The 19,585-nt window shown below is 39.1% G+C and overlaps 1 protein-coding gene and 1 pseudogene across 1 annotated transcript in view; one reads left to right on the forward strand and one right to left on the reverse strand.

The window, feature by feature from the left end:
• The window catches only part of Map3k15 (mitogen-activated protein kinase kinase kinase 15), a 145,604-nt gene that overhangs the window by 109,880 nt on the left and 16,139 nt on the right, over positions 1–19,585 (reverse strand). The window contains exons 2-3 of the mRNA XM_039100568.2: positions 18,608–18,747; positions 14,797–14,820 (exon numbers count right to left, since the gene is read on the reverse strand). Of these exons, the coding sequence (XP_038956496.1) occupies positions 14,797–14,820; positions 18,608–18,747 (164 nt within the window). The remainder of the gene's footprint in view (positions 1–14,796; positions 14,821–18,607; positions 18,748–19,585) is intronic.
• Positions 496–1,019, forward strand: Ubl4a-ps1 (ubiquitin-like 4A, pseudogene; annotated as a pseudogene).

Below are 19,585 nucleotides of genomic sequence, written 5' to 3' on the forward strand. Positions count from 1 at the left end.
TGACTAGCATAGCATATATTCAATAATGAACCAGGATCAGCCATTTTGAATGCTAATAGTTATAAATGGAAAATCTAAAGAACTTTAACAAAGGCAACTTACTTTATTCCATGGAGAAGTATTACAACCAGTATCCTTGCCACATTCATAGTAAGTCTTATTCTAGATTCTCTGAAAAATCTCTAAAAATTAGAATATTGTAAAGTAAGTGAGGTCAGGAGGCTGAGGAAAAGCCATGACACTGAGGAGTTAGGTAGAGGAATCTATCCCATCAAGATTTTACTTCCTAGCCTAGCCAGTGGAATTTTCTAAAACTATTTCCATTTGTAAATATCAAACTGTGAATAGACTATCTTATATTATTACTAGGTTAAATAAAAGATGGTTTTTGGTGCTCCTTTCACGGCTTCCGGCTGCGATAGGTGGTTCTGGCCCGCGCCCAGGGCAGCGTCGCGCAGTAAGAGACCGTTGGGGTATGCGTTGGCCATAGTGGACGGTGCTGTGGACACCATGCAGCCGACCATGAAAGCGCTCCAGGGCAGTGAGTGCAGCCTACAGGAGGCTGAGGACGAGCTAGTGTCTACACTGAAGCACCTGGTCACAGATAAGCTGAATGTCCCTGTGTGCCAGCAATGTCTGCTGTTCAAGGGCAAGGCCCTAGCAGATGAGAAGGGACTGTCAGATTACAACATTGGCCCCAACTCTAAACTCAACCTAGTTGTTAAGCCTTGGGAGAAGGTGCTACTGTAAGAAGGGTCTGCCCAGAGACTGGGCGACTCCCCAGCCATCCCCATCTGGCAGCTGATCTCCAAAGGCCTGGCCCCTCACTTCAGTATAGGAGATGCCAGCAGGGTCCTGGAACAACTACAGAGGGATTATGACAGGTCCTTGTGCCGCCTAATACTGGATGACATCGAATGTTTGGCCAGACGCTTTCTACACCCTGAAGTGACTGAGGCCATGGAAAAGGGGTTCTGCAAATAGCATTGTGGGATTGTGGGGAGAAATCCCAGGTCAGGCCACAGAGCTGCATGTTGCATTAAATGTGTTCTTGTGTCAAAAAAGAAAAAAAAAGATGTTTTCATAAGCAAAAATTACAAAAGTTTGTATTATCTTAAATGCCTACCAACATACCATTATCTTACTGTGCTTCTTCCAGTTTGATTAAAAATAAGCATTACCTTATGACAAATATATTTTCAAATGTTATCTTTGTACTGTGGTCCTTTCCTAAAGGTAGCTTCCTCGTGGCACAATTATCAGAAGAAAATTAAGGAGTTTTGTTTGTGTAGGTATGTAGCTGAGGTACCAATAAAAATTTATCTTTGTATCCTAGTAAGAGCACCAGTGGAAGGGGAAGCCCTGGGTCCTGCTAAGACTGAACCCCCAGTGAACTAGACTATGGGGGGAGGGCGGCAATGGGGGGAGGGTGGGGAGGGGAACACCCATAAGGAAGGGGAGGGGGAGGGGGATGTTTGCCCGGAAACCGGGAAAGGGAATAACACTCGAAATGTATATAAGAAATACTCAAGTTAATAAAAAAATAAAAAATAAAAAAAATTATCTTCATATCAGCAGAGGAGAAAGATGTGAGAACTTATTATCCTTCAGCTGAAGCAGACCATGGTTTTTTTTTTTTCTGAAGTCATGTGAACAAGAAGCACATCAATGCTGAAAAAAAAAAAAGGCAGTCTCCCTGCATTTCAAACACAGCGATTTGAAAAATTCAAAGGACCAAGGATTAAGTAAAGCTCCACCCAATATAGATGGATGATCCTGGAAAGTGTACTTACCTATTTGAAACTTATTTCAATTTGTTTTTAAAATGGGGACAATAATAGTGTCTACTTCAACAGGTAGGAGGTAGAGTTAATATGGGCATTTTGGGGCATACTTGTGGGCATCCAATAAGCACTAGAAAATCATAATGGCTCTAAACCTGACTAGGAGATTTGAACCAGGGGATCCATTAATTCTTGAAGTTCTCTAAACATGAATGAGATAAATTTCATCTTTGTTATCATGTGCCTTCAACTGAAATGTGACACATTAGAAATGTAGGTAAAATTGCTTAGTAGTACTAGCAAAACCAAAGGCTTTGTTACTAATAGAAATAATGGACTTTTACCTATCGCAGTGCCTATAAAGATCTCAAAAATAGCATTTATGCCTGTCATTACTATAAAATTATGACTGTTCTAGATCTGCCATTTAATTGTACTTAATGCACTAGTAAAATAGCATGGAGATTACTATGTATATCTTTTTAAATTGACTTAACTGTAATTCAATATAATTGGTTTTCTTTATAAGCCTTTGTATCTATGAATATTAAAACATATTCTCAAAATTCAAAGACTACAGACTCCTACAGTCTGAAACAGAGGAGCATATTATTCCTGTGGGCTAAGAACTACCACACATAACTATTTACAAATGCAGCACACAGAATGTCTTAGCTGTGGCCCTGGGATTCACAGATCCAGTTTTCGCTATGATTGTGGGGTAAAGCTCATTTGGAAGCAGTTGCCTGGATTCTTCAAGAGGGCCCCAGAAATCAGAGCATGTTGGGGTTTCTACTTGGTTATCCCCCACCCACTCTATTAAGTTTCATGTCTGTTGTGATAAAATACCTGAGAAAAAGCAACTTTAAAGGAGAAGGGGGTTTGTTCAGATTACAATTCTAAGTTACAGTCCATCATTGCAGGAACTTGAAGCAGCTAGTCATATCCACAGTAAAGAGCAGAGTGGAATTTATGTGTACATGCTTAGTGCTTAGTTCCCTTATAATCCAGGGCCCTGCCCATGAAATGGAATGTCATCTGCATCAGGATAGACCATTCCATCTCAATCAGCCAAACTAAGACAAATGTCTCACAGGAAATGTCCTTAGGCTAACACGAGCCAGAGAATTGTTCACTGAGCTCTTCCATGGTTGATTTTAGGTTGTTTCAAAATTCAAAATATATTGTAGTGTATATATAGAGGGGCCTCATTGTGCTATAGCATGCGTGGTGGTCAGGACACGACATGCTATAGTTGGTTCTCTTCCTCTACTATGTGGATTCTAGGGATTGAACTTGGCACCAAGTGTCTTAACCTGATGAGCCATCTTTGTTGGCCCAAGTTCACCATTAAAGCTAACTGTCATATCCACTGTATTCAGTCATGACTAACCAAAGACTGCTAGGATTGGTCATCAGCTGTTTCTGCTACAAATGCCTCAGACAAAGTGGCCAATGGTCCAAGACTAGAATGGAAATACAAACTGGTGGTTTGAATAGGTACAGCCTCCATAAGACTCATGTGTTTGAATGCTTGGCCCATAAAGTGGCACTATTAAGAGGTGTGGCGTTGTTGGAAGAAGTATATCCTGGTAACGGTGAGTTTTGAGATTTCCTATGCTCAAGCTACACCCAGTGTGGCACACAGTTTCCTTCTACTGCCTGCATATAAAGATGTAGAACTTTCTGCTCCTCCAGCACCACATCTGCCTGCATGCTGTCATGGTTCCCACCATGATGATAATGGACTAAACCTCTGAACTGTAAGCCAGCCCCAATCACATGTTTGCCTTTATAAGAGTTACCATTACCATGGTGTCTCTTCACAGCAATAGAACCCAAACTAAGACACAAACCCCATTATACCATTATACCAGCACTTACTTTTATTTATGGCTAGCAGGAGGTAGCAAATCTAGTTGTCAGCAAACACAGGGCTTATGAATGAATTCTTTGAAGCAAATACAGTATGTACAAACTAACTTTATAATGAATGGCTTTTACATTTGGCCTGCCAGAAAAAAATTTTATACTGACACAACTATTCAAGTCAGAAGAGGAAAAAACTCTCTAGGGGCAGATAAACAGTGATTTAGTGAATTCAGAATAAACTAAATTCTGATACTTGCAGATGAATGCTAACAGAATATGAGACTTAAGAGACTCACATCTTAAAATGCAAGTGGAAAAAATCCAGAAGACTGAGAAGATTTAGCAAACTAAGGAGTATGTTGAAATATTTTTTAAAAATTATTTAATGTGACCCTATATGACATGGTCACATTCTGAGGAAGAAATTCCAAGTTGATAATAATCCAAAAATAATTGCAAGGTTTATTTAACCTTAATAAATATCTTTGTCTACCCATTTGGAAAACATTAAAGTGAACACACTTGTTTATCTAGGAAAATGCGAGCTGGTCTTATTTTTTTCAAGATCAATGCAAATGGCACTCTAATGTTACTCTTCTTGTGTGTATATGGTCAAAAGAAGATCAAATGCATATAAGATGCAGAAAACTTCAATAGGATAATTGTGGTATTGTGCCACTTCAAGGCAAATGAAAATCTATTTTATTTTAGAGCTAGCCCAAAGCTCAGAAGTCACCCAATTAATTAATCATTTTATAGATGAGAAAATCGAAATCCAGCAAGGTTAACCAACTGACTCCCAGATTACTACAGAGCCAAACAAATCTCAGGCCTTGTCTATTCTTTACAAGAATTCTGGAAACTGTCACTTCACAATAATTCTGAAAATCCTTAAATAAATCTAAATAAGATGCCCTAAACAAACAGGTGAGTGATAAAACATGTTATGGTCTGTGAATTATGCTTTGAAGAAATAACACTACCTTCTTGGATCCAAAGACTTATTCACTTAGTAGTCACAATACTAAGGCCATATAATACCAATTATATGGTTCTGACATTGGTCTTGTGATGTTTAAGAGGTGAAGAGATGAGTTTCATGGTTTGTACTTCCCAAGTACCTCTATACATAAGAAAAACAAGATCAAAGAAACAAGTCAAAAAGGCCATAATAGATTGAAGGTGAGGAAGAAATGACAGAAGATACAGAAATCCAATATTCGAAAGGCAGAGCCTGTATAGGACAGGTATTCTATGTATATGCTAGCGTGCCTACTACTCAGCTGTTTCTCCTCTAAAATAATTCAGGGCCAAAACACAGGGACTAGTGCCCACCCCCCCCCACACACACACAAGCTGAGTTGTCTCATACTAATTAACATGATTATGACAACCTCTCACAGGCCAACTTGCTCAAGACAATTCCTGAGATTAGAATAATTTTTCCCAGGGGGTTCTAGATTGTATCATGTCGACAATTAAAACTGACTATCACTATTAGAAAGATAGATGGTCTCCGTCTATCTGTGGGTTGTAGCCTTGCTTGAAATTGAGCCTTTACTAAAATGAGTAAAAGTCTTTACTTGAACTCGGATAGACCAAAGGACAGGGAAAAGAAAAGAGCAATTTAATTTTTTTCCCAAAGTGTCCCTCAAACACTATATTAAGCATATCTTGTTGTCACCTTTGTAGAATGTAGAATATCCTGGGAGATAACCCGCTGGAGGATTATCTCGATTACATTGAGGTGAGAAGACCTGCTCACCTTGGGTGACATTTCTTTGGATGGGTGCCTAAACTGCGTAACTGGAGAAAGGGAGCTGAAAATGAAGGGAGCATTAATATGTCTCTCTCCTTCCTGACAGTGGATGTGATGTAACCAGCTGCTTCCCTGCAGTAACAGACCCTTTCTCTCTTAAGCTGTTTTTGTCAGAGTGTTTTATCACAGCAAAAGGAAAAGAAACTAAGATATCATGTCTGATAATTTCAGCTCTGAAGCCATGGCAAACTTTAAAAGTGAGGAGGGAAAAATTAGAAAAAATCTGAACATGGGCTTTACCATACCCATATGTTGGAGAAGATGTCCAGAATGTAAAACAATGGTCCTAATATTGTTTCTCAAAGAATTTTTAATTCATTGGGATTATAAAGATAACCACTTAAACAAGAACAATACATTTCTCTAAAATCTTACTTTCCAGAAAAAAAATAATCACCTAGTCCAAAAGTCAAGAACCAGATTAGTTTTTAATAAAATGGTACTTTTTAATGATGTGATCCTAGCTTGGAAAATTAACTCTTTTATACAAACAATTTGAACTCTGACATTAGGACATGCCAAGTGAAAATAAGGTCTAGTGTTCTTTCAACAATTTCTTCTATAAACATCCAATGGAACATACCACCAAATAATTCTCCTAAGATTGAGAGACAGTATAGTATCTTTCCTCTCTGTTAAGGTTATGTATTTTTCAGGTAATAAGCACTCAATCCAACTGAAAAATATATTTCTGAGCTTATGCATTCTGAGGAATGCACTTCTTACTCTTGAGGTACATATGACTTCTGTACTTCTGGTTTTTCTCCAGTATATTGCTTATAATGCTTGCATACCTAGGTGCATTGTCCAGATCCCCACCAGCTGAGACCTCTTCTGCAGACCAGCTATGCTGTCAGATCCTTCTAGAACGTTTGTCAATGACAAACTATACCTCCCCCAAGGTTACACTCCTTCCAGGGATGTATGAATATAAAAGTATTAAAACCGGGGCATCTCATGACAGCTGAGGAGAGCACAGAACAGCTCTTCTAAACTCAGACCTCCCAGGGAAGCTGGCTACCATTATCACTATCACCGGGCCAGCACTATAGCTCCACCATCTCTTTGCCCAAACTGGCTTCACTGCCTCCCCTTGCCCAGTGTGGACCCCAAGGGCATTTCTTAATTGGCCTCTTAGACCCTAAACTAAGCCTCAGACTCTGCTTCCTATAATTCACATAAATTAACCCATGTGAAGGAAAACTAGAACAAAAGAAGTTGCAGAATACCTTTAGAGTATCTACACTAGTGACAAAGTACCAGGGAGTTCCAAGGTTTAATAGATAAAACAGCCTGGGGGCTGGCTACATTTTTAGTCTTTTCCTTTTATAAACATGCACTCTTGATCTGCTACAATATAAATATACCTTTTCTTGTTTTGAGTGTGTGTGTGTGTGTGTGTGTGTGTGTGTGTGTGTGTGTGTGTGTGTGTGTATGTTTCAAGGCAGGGTTTCTCTGTGTAGTACTGGCTCTCCTAGAACTCATAGAGATCCACCTGCCTATGCCTCCCAAGTGCTACGGTTAAAGGTATGCACCTCCACAATCCATAAATATACTTTCTAAATTGATAAAATATCGAAAGTGACTATCTTTCTCTCTCAATAGAAACCAATACAATAATTAATATAAATAAAAACACAGCAAAAGTGAGAAGTCATTTTCTTAGAACTCTGACCAAACGAACTTCCCCAAAACCAAAAGAAGATCTTGTAGGTTTTAAATATTTGAATCATGAACTAAATGTGGTATTAAAAGATTTTGAACTCAAGAAGGATGACTAAAATGCAGATGCTTTACTCCTTCTTTAAAAGGGGAATAAGAATACCCTTGGCAGGGAATAGAGAGGCAAAGATTAATACAGACACAGAAGGAACACCCATTCAGAGCCTGCCCCATATGTGGCCCATACATATACAACCACCCAATTAGACAAGATGGATGAAGCAAAGAAGTGCAGGCCGACAGGAGCTGGATGTAGATCTCTCCTGAAAGACACAGCTAGAATACAGCAAATACATAGGCGAATGCCAGCAGCAAACTACTGAACTGTGGATGGGACTCCCTTTGAAGGAATCAGAGAAAGGACTGGAAGAGCTTGAAGGGGCTTGAGACCCCATATGAACAACAATGCCAACCAACCAGAGCTTCCAGGGACTAAGCCACTACCCAAAGACTATACATGGACTGACCCTGGACTCTGACCTCATAGGTAGCAATGAATAGCCTAGTAAGAGCACCAGTGGAAGGGGAAGCCCTTGGTCCTGCCAAGACTGAACCCCCAGTGACCGTGATTGTTGGGGGGAGGGCGGTAATGGGGGGAGGATGGGGAGGGGAACACCCTTAAGGAAGGGGAGGGGGAGGGGTTAGAGGGATGTTGGCTTGGAAACCAGGAAGGGGAATAACAATCGAAATGTAAATAAGAAATACTCAAGTTAATAAAGATGCAGAAAAATTTTTGTTGTGAAAAAGTGCATTTTTAAATCAAGTCTGAAAAATAAATAGTTCCACTTATAAGAACAACCAAAAGAATAATGTTTAACTGAATCTAAATCGAGGAGGTAAAAAAAGTGTCTTCTGAAAACTATGAAATGCTGTTGACAGAAATTAAAGACAACCAAAATAAATGGAAAGATAGTTCATGCTGCTCCTGGATTAGAAAATTTAGTATTAAGAGGCTAATTTAGCTACTTTTCTAATTGCAGTTACAAAATACCTCACAAAAAACATCTTAATGAAAGTTTTATTTTTGGCTATGATTTCAGAATATGGTCTGTTGTAGTGGAGAACATGTGGAATTTGAGAGGAGCTCCCGCTATAGTAATTTCCTGTACTCGGAGGGGAAGGAGTAGAAGGAGCAAGAGTTCAAGGTCATCCTCTACTGCATAGCAAGCTCAAGATCAGCCTATGCTACCTGAGACCCTATATCAAGTTAACAACAGCAAAATAATTTATAAAGCCTCTGATTAGAGAATTGGTTACAGAATTCATAAAGATCGTTTCCAACTTACAGTAAGTATACAACCCAATTAAAATATGGAAATGACTAAAAAGAAAATTTTATCACTAAAAAGTATAAGTAGCTATTATTAATAAGAAAATGAATATGCCAAAAAACCCAGGATAGCTAAAACTATCCTCAACAATAAAAGGACTTCCAGGGGGATCACTATCCCAGAACTCAAGCAGTATTACAGAGCAATAGTGATAAAAACTGCATGGTATTGGTACAGAGACAGACAGATAGACCAATGGAATAGAATTGAAGACCCAGAAATGAACCCACACACCTATGGTCACTTGATTTTTGACAAAGGAGCCAAAACCATCCAATGGAAAAAAGATAGCATTTTCAGCAAATGGTGCTGGTTCAACTGGAGGTCAACATGTAGAAGAATGCAGATCGATCCATGCTTATCACCCTGTACAAATCTCAAGTCCAAATGGATCAAGGACCTCTACATCAAACCAGATACACTTAAACTAATAGAAGAAAAAGTGGGGAAGAGTCTCGATCACATGGGCACTGGGGAAAATTTCCTGAACAAAACACCAATGGCTTATGCTCTAAGATCAAGAATCGACAAATGCGATCTCATAAAACTGCAAAACTTCTTTCTGTAAGGCAAAGGACACTGTGGTTAGGACAAAACAGCAACCAACAGATTAGGAAAAGTTCTTAATATCCAAAATATACAAAGAACTCACAAAGTTAGATGGCAGGGAGACAAATAACCCTATTAAAAAATGGGGTTCACCCCAGTGAACGTGATTATTGGGGGAGGGCGGTAATGGGGGGAGGATGGGGAGGGGAACACCCATATAGAAGGGGAGGGGAAGGGGTTAGGGGGATGTTGGTCCAGAAACCGGGAAAGGGAATAACAATCGAAATGTAAATAAGAAATACTCAAGTTAATAAAGAAGAAAAGGAAAAAAATGGGGTTCAGAGCTAAACAAAAGCATTCACAGCTGAGGAATATGGAATGGCTGAGAAGCACCGAAAGAAATGTTTAACATTTTTAGTCATAAGGGAAATGCAAATCAAAACAACCCTGAGATTTCACCTCACTCCAGTGAGAATGGCTAAGATCAAAAACTCAGGTGACAGCAGATGCTGGCAAGGATGTGGAGAAAGAGGAACACTCCTCCACTGTTGGTGGGATTGCAGACTGGTACAACCATTCTGGAAATCAGTCTGGAGGTTCCTCAGAAAATTGGACATTGCACTACCTGAGGATCCAGCTATACCTCTCTTGGGCATATACCCGAAAGATGCTCCAACATATAACAAAGACACATGTTCCACTATGTTCATAGCAGCCTTATTTATAATAGCCAGAAGCTGGAAAGAACCCAGATGCCCTTCAACAGAGGAATGGATACAGAAAATGTGGTACATCTACACAATGGAATATTACTCAGCTATCAAAAACATGACTTTATGAAATTCATAGGCAAATGGATGGAACTAGAAAATATCATCCTGAGTGAGGTAACTCAATCACAGGAAAACACACATGGTATGCACTCATTGATAAGTAGCTATTAGCCCAAATGCTTGAATTACCCTAGATGCACAGAACACATGAAACTCAAGAAGGATGACCAAAATGCAGATGCTTTACTCCTTCTTTAAAAGGGGAACAAGAATACCCTTGGCAGGGAATAGAGAGGCAAAGATTAAAACAGACACAGAAGGAACACCCATTCAGAGCCTGCCCCACATGTGGCCCATACATATACAGCCACCCAATTAGACAAGATGGATGAAGCAAAGAAGTGCAGGCCGGCAGGAGCCGGATGTAGATCGCTCCTGAGAGACACAGCCAGAATACAGCAAATACAGAGGCGAATGCCAGCAGCAAACCACTGAACTGAGAATAGGACCCCTGTTGAAGGAATCAGAGAAAGAACTGGAAGAGCTTGAAGGGGCTCGAGACCCCATATGTACAACAATGCCAAGCAACCAGAGCTTCCAGGGACTAAGCCACTACCCAAAGACTATACATGGACTGACCCTGGGCTCCAACCTCATAGGTAGCAATGAATATCCTAGTAAGAGCACCAGTGGAAGGGGAAGCCCTTGGTCCTGCCAAGACTGAACCCCCAGTGAACGTGATTGTTGGGGGGAGGGTGGTAATGGGGGGAGGATGGGGAGGGGAACATCCATATAGAAGGGGAGGTGGAGGGATTAGGGGGGTGTTTGCCTGGAAACCGGGAAAGGTAATAACAATCAAAATGTAAATAAGAAATACCCAATTTAATAAAGATGGAGAAAAAAAAAGAAAATGAATATGGTCAATATCACTAGTCAGTATAGGAATGCAAATTAAAATCACAGATCTACCATCATTTCATACTCACTAGAATAGTTATAATGAAAGGACACACAAGCCAGACACCAGGAATTGGTGATGCTATGAGGAAACTGGGTCTCTCAGTTTATGTAAAATGTCCAACAGTACAGCCAGCTTAGAATCACTGTGACAATTAATATACAATCATATATTATTAAATATATTAAATATATGATTATTAACAGCTATCACATACACACATAGATATTTCCAAGGCTCAGAAATTTCACTCCTAGTGTCTACCAATGTAAACGAATACATGTCTGCATAAACACTTGCACTGTTTAAAACCAAAACATAGGAGCCACCTAAGTGTCTATTATTGAGGAATAGAGAGAATAGATGTGCAATATCCACACAGTGGAATGCTATTCATCAACAAAAAATGAATAAAACTGTGAGTATACCTACATCGTGGATAGATTTTTAAATAATCATGCTAAGTCAAAGAAAGGTACAAAAGAATACACATAGTCCATCTATGTGAAAAGGCAAATCTATAAAATATGCAGAGTTTAGCAGTTGCTTGAGGCTGAGGGAAAGAGTAGGGATTGTCTGCAAGTGGGCAGTTTGGAAACTAATTCCAATATTGGACCAGCACAATGGCTGAACAACTTTATATTCTATCAAAAATCACTAAGAGAAGCAGTGGGCTTAGAACAAGTGAATTTATGGTATGTACATTCTATCTCAGCAAAGCATAAGAAGAAAATCAAGGGCATGAGAATACAAACATGAATTGTCCCAAAGAGCAAAGGAGGCCAGAGCATGTGAGGATGCTCCAGTCTGAAGACTGGAATGGACTTCTCATCCTTCAAATCCTTACCAAGCATTGTTCGTGAAAATGAAGACGAGTATGCCTTCCCCTCTTTCATATCAACTTGAAAGTAATACATTTTCAGACACAATTTTAGAAGCAACAAACCACTCCTGAAGACCTCAAAACAGCTTGATTTTCATTTATAGACATATTATTTATACATGACATGTCTGCATGCATTTAGTCTGTACCTGATGGTGGTAGTGGGGGAGGGGTGTATGTATGTTTACCCAAAACAATCACATACCAACAATTCTATCAGTTTCTCTCTTGTAATCTCTGATGTCATATGATTGCAGTACCCAATTCACAGCCAGAGGAAGGATAACTGAGCAAACTCTTCTTAAAATTCAACCAATTTCCTTTGACATACTGTTTTAATGATTAATCACCATTAGCTGCAAGCTGTCCATTCTGCTGACATAAACCATTCTACTTTGCCTTACTGCTATCCCATGTGGAGTGGAAAAAGTAAATCTATTTTATCACCATAAAGAAGATAATATGGAAGGATGAATATGGATATAAACACTCCCACATTTATTTCTTCCCAATCCTTCTTTAAAAATTTTTTCATTGAATTTTTTTATTTACATTTCAAATGTTATTCCCTTTCCCTGTTTCCCATCCATAAGCCCCCTATCCCATCCCTCTTGCCCCTTTTTCTATGAGGGTGTTCCCCCACCCATCCATCCACCCCTTCCTGCCTCCCTACCCTGACATTCCCCTACACTGGGGGGGTGTCCAACCTTGGAAGGACCAAGGGCTTCTCCTCCTATTGGTGCCCAACAAGGCCATCCTCTGCTATATATGCAGCTGAAGCCATGGATCTGTTTATGTGTAGTCTTTGGTTGGTGGTTTAGTCCCTGGGAACTCTGGTTGGTTGATAATTGTTCTTATGGGGTTGCAAACCCCTTCAGTTCCTTCAATCCTTTCTCTAACTCCTCTCCAATGGGGACCCTGTTCTCAGTTCAATGCTTTGCTGCTAGAATTTGCCTCTGTATTTGTCAGGGTCTGGCAGAGCCTCTCAGTAGACAGCTATATCAGGCTCCTGTCAGCATGCACTTCTTGGCTTTATCAATACTGTCTAGTTTTGGTGGCTGTATGTATATGGGCTAGATCCCCAGGTGGGGCAAGCTCTGAATGGCTGTTTCTTCCCTCCAAACCTTCCTAATGGATGCTATTTTGTTTCCTTCAAGTTACCTTGATTGAAAATTAAGTAATTTTCTTAATTTTCTGAATGTTCTGATACTTTACACCTTCTCAATAGTTAGACTTCTGGGCACTGAATTCTAATGCCAACTCTAGTAGAAGTAGCTATTGCCAAATCCTCTAGAATACGTCATTCCCAAACAAACCACACTGGAAGAAAAAGGCTAACATATACTAAGAATTACTACAAATGCTAAGAGAATTCCTGGGTCATCAGGAGGCCATGCCAGAAAGGCATATGTATTCCCATTTCTTTTCTGAAGAGGAATTCCAAACCACTCTCGTGTCTTACTTTCTAAAAATATATGTTTACAACTCCATATCCAATGGTAGTCACGTTGTTTCTAAAATGTCATCCTTGGGTGTGGAAGGAAGGTTCGTGTCGTGTGGGGAATTCTATGGGAGTCCTGAGTGTCTCAGCAGCTCAGTGGGACCCTTTGAAGAGGTAGTCACATAAAGTTCCCACTCTCCTAAAGAAGGTGCCCTGCTGAGAACCTTTTCTCCTGGGCCCTTCCTACCACATCGCCCGTGGAGTGACACCAAGAGTGGAATAGGAAAAGTGACACCAACGCCTTCCCTTCTAGAAGGGCTGAGACAGAAGCTTTGATCCAAAGGCTTATTTCTAGGTTAGTTTCTTAAACCATAATGACATATATCAGAAGGTGGTGGGAAGCAACTTGGTGCACCTTCAACAGGTAGGGCAAGAGAGAGATGGCTCATCGGTTCAAAGCAGCGATTGCTTTTCAAAGGACCAATTCCCAGCACCCACATGGCAACTCACAACCATGGGTTAATTCCAGTTCTGAAGGATCAATGCCCTCCCTGAACAATGCATGGTGCACAAACAGACATGCAGACAAAACAACCATATACATAAAATAACATTTTGTTTTGTTTTGTGAGACACGGTTTCTCTGGGTAGCTTGGGTCATTCTAGAACTTGCTCTGGAACTCAGAGATTTTTCTGCCTCTGCTTCCAGAATTCTGGAATTAAAGGTGTACACCATCACTGGCAGGCTAAAATATTTTTTAATGTAGGGTAATTTTAGGACAATTTCTGAGGAGATAGGTGATCTGCTGAAATGTTTTTAAGGTGACAGTTTCATTAGCTTGTTCAGAGTAACATGGTGATGAAGCAGCACAAGTGCAGGAATTTGATGAAAATCTGGAGACTTAAGGAGTGAACAGGTAGTAACAGAAGGAAATGAATTCCATCATGCTTCCTTTTGATTTGTGTCAGAGAACATCAGACTTAGCCCCCATATAAACTATGTTACAAGTTCACATCCCTCCAGCATCCAAAAGAAAAAAAAGAAAAAAGAAAAGACTACAGGACTGCCTCAATTCAGAAAGAAACACCCAGATTGCACCACATACTTGACTGACCTGACCTCTTGCTCTACTCCCTAAATGACTGAGTTGGGTCCTGTACTACTAACCGAGTTGTGGGACAAGTGCTTTCTAGTTGTTTTCTTAGCACTGAAATCAACAGGCATGATTGAGAAACTCACCTGTGTGGGCTGGTAAGATGGCTCAGCCAGTAAAGACACTTGCCACTAAGCTTGATAATCTGAGTTCAATTCTGGTGCTCACATGGTGGAAAGAGTACTGGTTCTAACATGCATGCATGCCATGGTGCATGCCCCTATCACCCTGCCATGTACACTCGAAATAAATGAAAATATTCTAAAAAGAAAATTTCCTTGCTACCTATATGATCAGTCAAGCATTTTACTAATTTATATAAATGTGACTTAAAAATCTCTAAATTCATTTATAAAATATTTATGAATCACCCTGTGTGAGAAGCACTACTGTACATTTGATTAACAATCAGTTAAAGCATTCTATTTATTCTTTAAAATATTGTTTTAAATAAAAATATTATACATAATAAATAAAATTACCCCCAAAATCTTAAGATGTAATACTTACTATGTTTTTTTGAGTGACCATATCCTGAAAAGAAAAAGAAAATATGAATATAATTTTAAAGTCAATTTTCATAAGCTAGTATTCTCCACATCTTAAAGGGTTAATCATTTGGTTTCCCCTCTGAAAGCTTCAAACAGAATGAAACTCAAACTGTAAAATTCAGATGCCAAGAAAAACTGGTCAAAATTGGAATTACTGGAGGAGATCTATGCTTATTAGAATGTTCCCATATGTATTAGAGACTTACTTATTCAAATATATTTTAAGATCTCACTTTGGGGTACCCTGGTTCTTGCCTTGCCAGAAAAAAAGCATCAGTTACACTAAGTAAAGCACTGGGCTATGCTTTGATTTGGAACTATTTCTTGAATGGACTTATATGAAGGCTTCAGGCCATTCCTTAGTCAGCCTGCTCACAGAATGGTGTTGTTCAAAGTAGTCCTGTCACTCCACTGAACAGTCCAGGCATGTTCAAAGTATAACGAGGAGAGTATTTGTTAACTGAGCACAATGGTTATAAAGCACTTGATTGTTACATTTTTACACTGGAATCCTACATTTATTTAAACAGAATACATAATTAAATATCTTCCCTATAAAACATGTATTATATATTGTAACATTTCTGGTGTAACAAGCACATACTTTTGTTTGGTGTTAGGTATACCTGGCTAGTCATTTCTATTTTAGGAAATATTTGTCCTATTAAAAATTAAAAACTTCTCTTTTTCTCTTCTTTCTCTTGTCCCTTCCCTTTGTCTCCTTCCCCCATTAAAATCTCACCACGTGGAAAAAAATTAAAAACTCTGTAACCCCTACAACTATAAAAAATTAAAACTTGGGGTTGGGGATTTAGCTCAGTGGTAGAGCGCTTGCCTAAGAAGCGCAAGGCCCTGGGTTCGGTCCCCAGCTCCGGAAAAAAGAACCAAAAAAAAAAAAAAATTAAAACTTATCTAGATCATAGGATTTTATTGGAGGTTTTGCTGAGAAACCGTGGAGAAAAAATATTATACAAATGGAAAAATACATTCTAACTTCATGTTTCTCAAACTGTAAATCATATAAATTTTCATATTAATAATTTCTAAAGATTTCTAAGCACAACTAATTTAGGAAATAATAATATATACAGATGTAAAATAATTTAGATTGGTTTAAGGTCTTTGGAAATTATTCTATAAATAACTTATACTGACAAAAGTTTCTTTTCTCAATCACATGAACAGTTTCTGTACAATGTAGTCGTGAGCTCTAATTAGATAGTACACATTTATATAAAGTGTGTGTAAAATTTACTATATATAGTTTACACATCTGAAACAAGTTAACATCTCTTTCAAGAAATAATCTCTAATCATTAACAGAAGCCAGAAAAATTTGGTTTAACTTAAGAAATGTAAACATTCAATTTTGGTAATACATTGTTCTGTTATACACTCATGATTTTTAGTGCTGTGAGAGCTGAATACTTAAGAATGATGGCTGTGTCGTCCACTTCTCTAAACCACTGGTTCCCATCCTTTTTTGTATATTTGGGATTTAAACAAAAAGTGTCTGGGCCCCACCCTCAGAGACTATGATATATTCAATCTGGGTGTGACCTGGGCTTTGGGGAATTTACCAGCTTTTTCGGTGATTTTAAAGGCCAGTCAAGGTTGAGAGGTAGTACTGTAAATTACTTTTAAAATGATTTTACACAGACAAGGACTTCTCACCTACTGCTAAGATATACAGCACTATTAATAAAAGATGACATTTGGAATAATTCCCATTAGAAATTTACATTTTATCAATATAAACAGTTTAAAAGTACTATGCTATCAAGAAAGCTTTCATAAAGTTTTCAAAATACATAGTTTTGAAATTCTCAGTAATTACTGAGTTGTGCAGGAACACAGAGGTTTCCATAGTTTAGCTCTGCTTTCAAAGTAGAGGAAAAGAAATGAAATGCTGATTATGTCTATGCTATTTTTTGAACACTTTAATGACTGTTAGGTGTCTTCATATGTTTACAAACAAATTGAGAACTGATTTTTACAACACGTTGATTTGGTTCCCACTGCCCATGAGGGAACTCAGAGCCATGTGCTTGCATCAATGGAAACTAACAGATTTTGCTTCTGCTTCCTTAAATCTGAAGTGCTGAGTGCCTATAAGAGCTCAGGATAGCAAGGATGCTCACACAGCAGGCAGGAGTCACCTATGGAAGCTAGCAAGTATAGCAGGAAGGAAGAAACTCTACAAGTAATTCTTTTTTTTTTGACAACTGGATGATAGACTTTTTATTATGCATTTTGATAATGAGTGATATGGGCATTGTGAAGAACAAAAGATGTGCATAGTGTAATAAAACAAAGTAATGTCATGGAAAGAAAATTTATAAAATCAACATGAGTAGTGATAAAAATCTGAGAAAAAACTGAGTAAAGTATGACTGACTAACTAAATACCTACCTACCTACCTACCTACCTACCTAACTAACTAACTAACTCATCCATTAATACCAAAGCAAATGCATAGAGAGATAGGTAGAAAGATGTATGAGAAAGTCAAGGGGTTAGTGCAAAGCTCTAAGACCTTACAGACATACTGTATGAAAAACATAGCTCACGAACAGCACTCTAGAAAGAGCAGAAGGACCTTTCTAATTTCCCAGGCTGTTTCAGCATTATATAACCAAGGAATCCAAAGGAGAACAAGTTAAGCACCAGGAATTGCTGAGCTATACTGGGGGTAAGAGCCTTGGAGGTTCACAGGTATCTAGATGGGCAAGCTATTGATTGGAACCTTCAGAATTTGGGTTCTTCCTATTTTAATGCAACATTTGCTTAACAACTTATTTACGTAAAGCATTTATCAGTTTCTCAAATTAGCTACTTACAGTGATATTAAATAATGTTTTTCTTTTTTTGTACACAAAGAGATATTTATTTAAATATTTTACAGTGTTTTGTAGGCATATATAAATGTTAGCAGATTGATGGCTATCTTATCTAGAAGGGTTTTTTTTTTATTAACTTGAGTGTTTCTTATATACATTTCGAGTGTTATTCCCTTACCCGGTTTCCGGGCAAACATCCCCCTCCCGCCTCCCTTTCCTTGTGGGTGTTCCCCACCCAACCCTCCCCCCACTGCCGCCCTCCCCCCAACAGTCTAGTTCACTGGGGGTTCAGTCTTAGCAGGACCCAGGGCTTCCCCTTCCACTGGTGCTCTTACTAGGATATTCATTGCTACCTATGAGGTCAGAGTCCAGGGTCAGTCCATGTATAGTATTTAGGTAGTGGCTTAGTCCCTGGAAGCTCTGGTTGCTTGGCATTGTTGTACATATGGGGTCTCGAGCCCCTTCAAGCTCTTTCAGTCCTTTCTCTGATTCCTTCAACGGGGGACCTATTCTCAGTTCAGTGGTTTGCTGCTGGCATTCGCCTCTGTGTTTGCTGTATTCTGGCTGTGTCTCTCAGGAGCGATCTACATCCAGCTCCTGTCGGCCTGCACTTCTTTGCTTCATCCATCTTGTCTAATTGGATGGCTGTATATGTATGGGCCACATGTGGGGCAGGCTCTGAATGGGTGTTCCTTCTGTGTCTGTTTTAATCTTTGCCTCTCTATTCCCTGCCAAGGGTATTCTTGTTCCCCTTTTAAAGAAGGAGTGAAGCATTCACATTTTGATCATCTGTCTTGAGTTTCATTTGTTCTAGGCATAATTCTTTAGTACATTTTCTAACACCCAATGCTATAAGTTATATTTCAACTGGACATATCATGCTACTCTAAAATGAAGTCTTCAAAGGAAGGTAAACAAATGCTCCTTACCTTCAACGACAGAGCAGTGTCAGCATCAGTATCGTAGTACAGAATTACATTATTAGCCATGTCAAAACTCTCTCGGACTCCAAGATGATAGAAAAGGGAAGGCTGTCTGGAGATATCACTCATGTCCACAATGGCAACATCTGAGATGAACAAAGAGTTGAAAGAGAGCTGAGGTGATCTGTGTACTTACTTCTATTTGCTGCTGATCCTCAATGAGGATTATGGATTTCTACCATCAGCTTTTTGCATAAAATAGAAGTGGCAAATTATTTAATTAGGATTACCGCCCATGAACTATAAAAGTGAAACAGTAAGAATTTAAATAAAATAATGAGGAGATGTGTGTGTGTGTGTGTGTGTGTGTGTGTGTGTGTGTGTGTGTGAGAAGCAGGGTCTCCCTATGCAGCTCTTGTTTATAGCCTGGAACTCACAGAGGTGAGCTTGCCTCTGCCTCCTAAGTGCTGGGATTAAGGAAATGCGACACACTACACCTGTTTTTCTTTTTCTTTTTTCTTTTCTGTTTTTCTTTTTTAAAGGCCGAGAATATACTCTCACTTAGAACTTGCTGACATATTTGTTTTGAGTGGTGGTTCTTCTTATGAAATAAACATACAAAGACTACACATACCTATTACTAAAAAGTAACAGAATAAAGCCCATGCCCATGTGCTCAGCATTCTAGCACTAGTCAGACCCTACATAGCTCTCCTTACTGCCAGAGAAAACTTCCCTCATCTATGTACCACTTCTATGCATATATGTGCATGCTCTAAGCTGAATGCCTGGATGCCCATAAAATTCAAGTGTTGAAACCAGACCCCCTAATGTGACAGCATTTACAGAGGGTGCCTTTGGCAGGTGAGAAGGTCATGAGGGCTGAATATACATGAATGAAATCGGTGTCATTTTCTATGAGGCTCCAGAGAGTTGAGCTGTCCTTTCTACCCCAAGAGGACACTGGGATAAATACAGACTGTC

The sequence above is a fragment of the Rattus norvegicus genome, chromosome X, assembly GCF_036323735.1.
Source record: "Rattus norvegicus strain BN/NHsdMcwi chromosome X, GRCr8, whole genome shotgun sequence".
In the NCBI taxonomy this organism is placed as follows: Eukaryota; Metazoa; Chordata; class Mammalia; order Rodentia; family Muridae; genus Rattus; species Rattus norvegicus.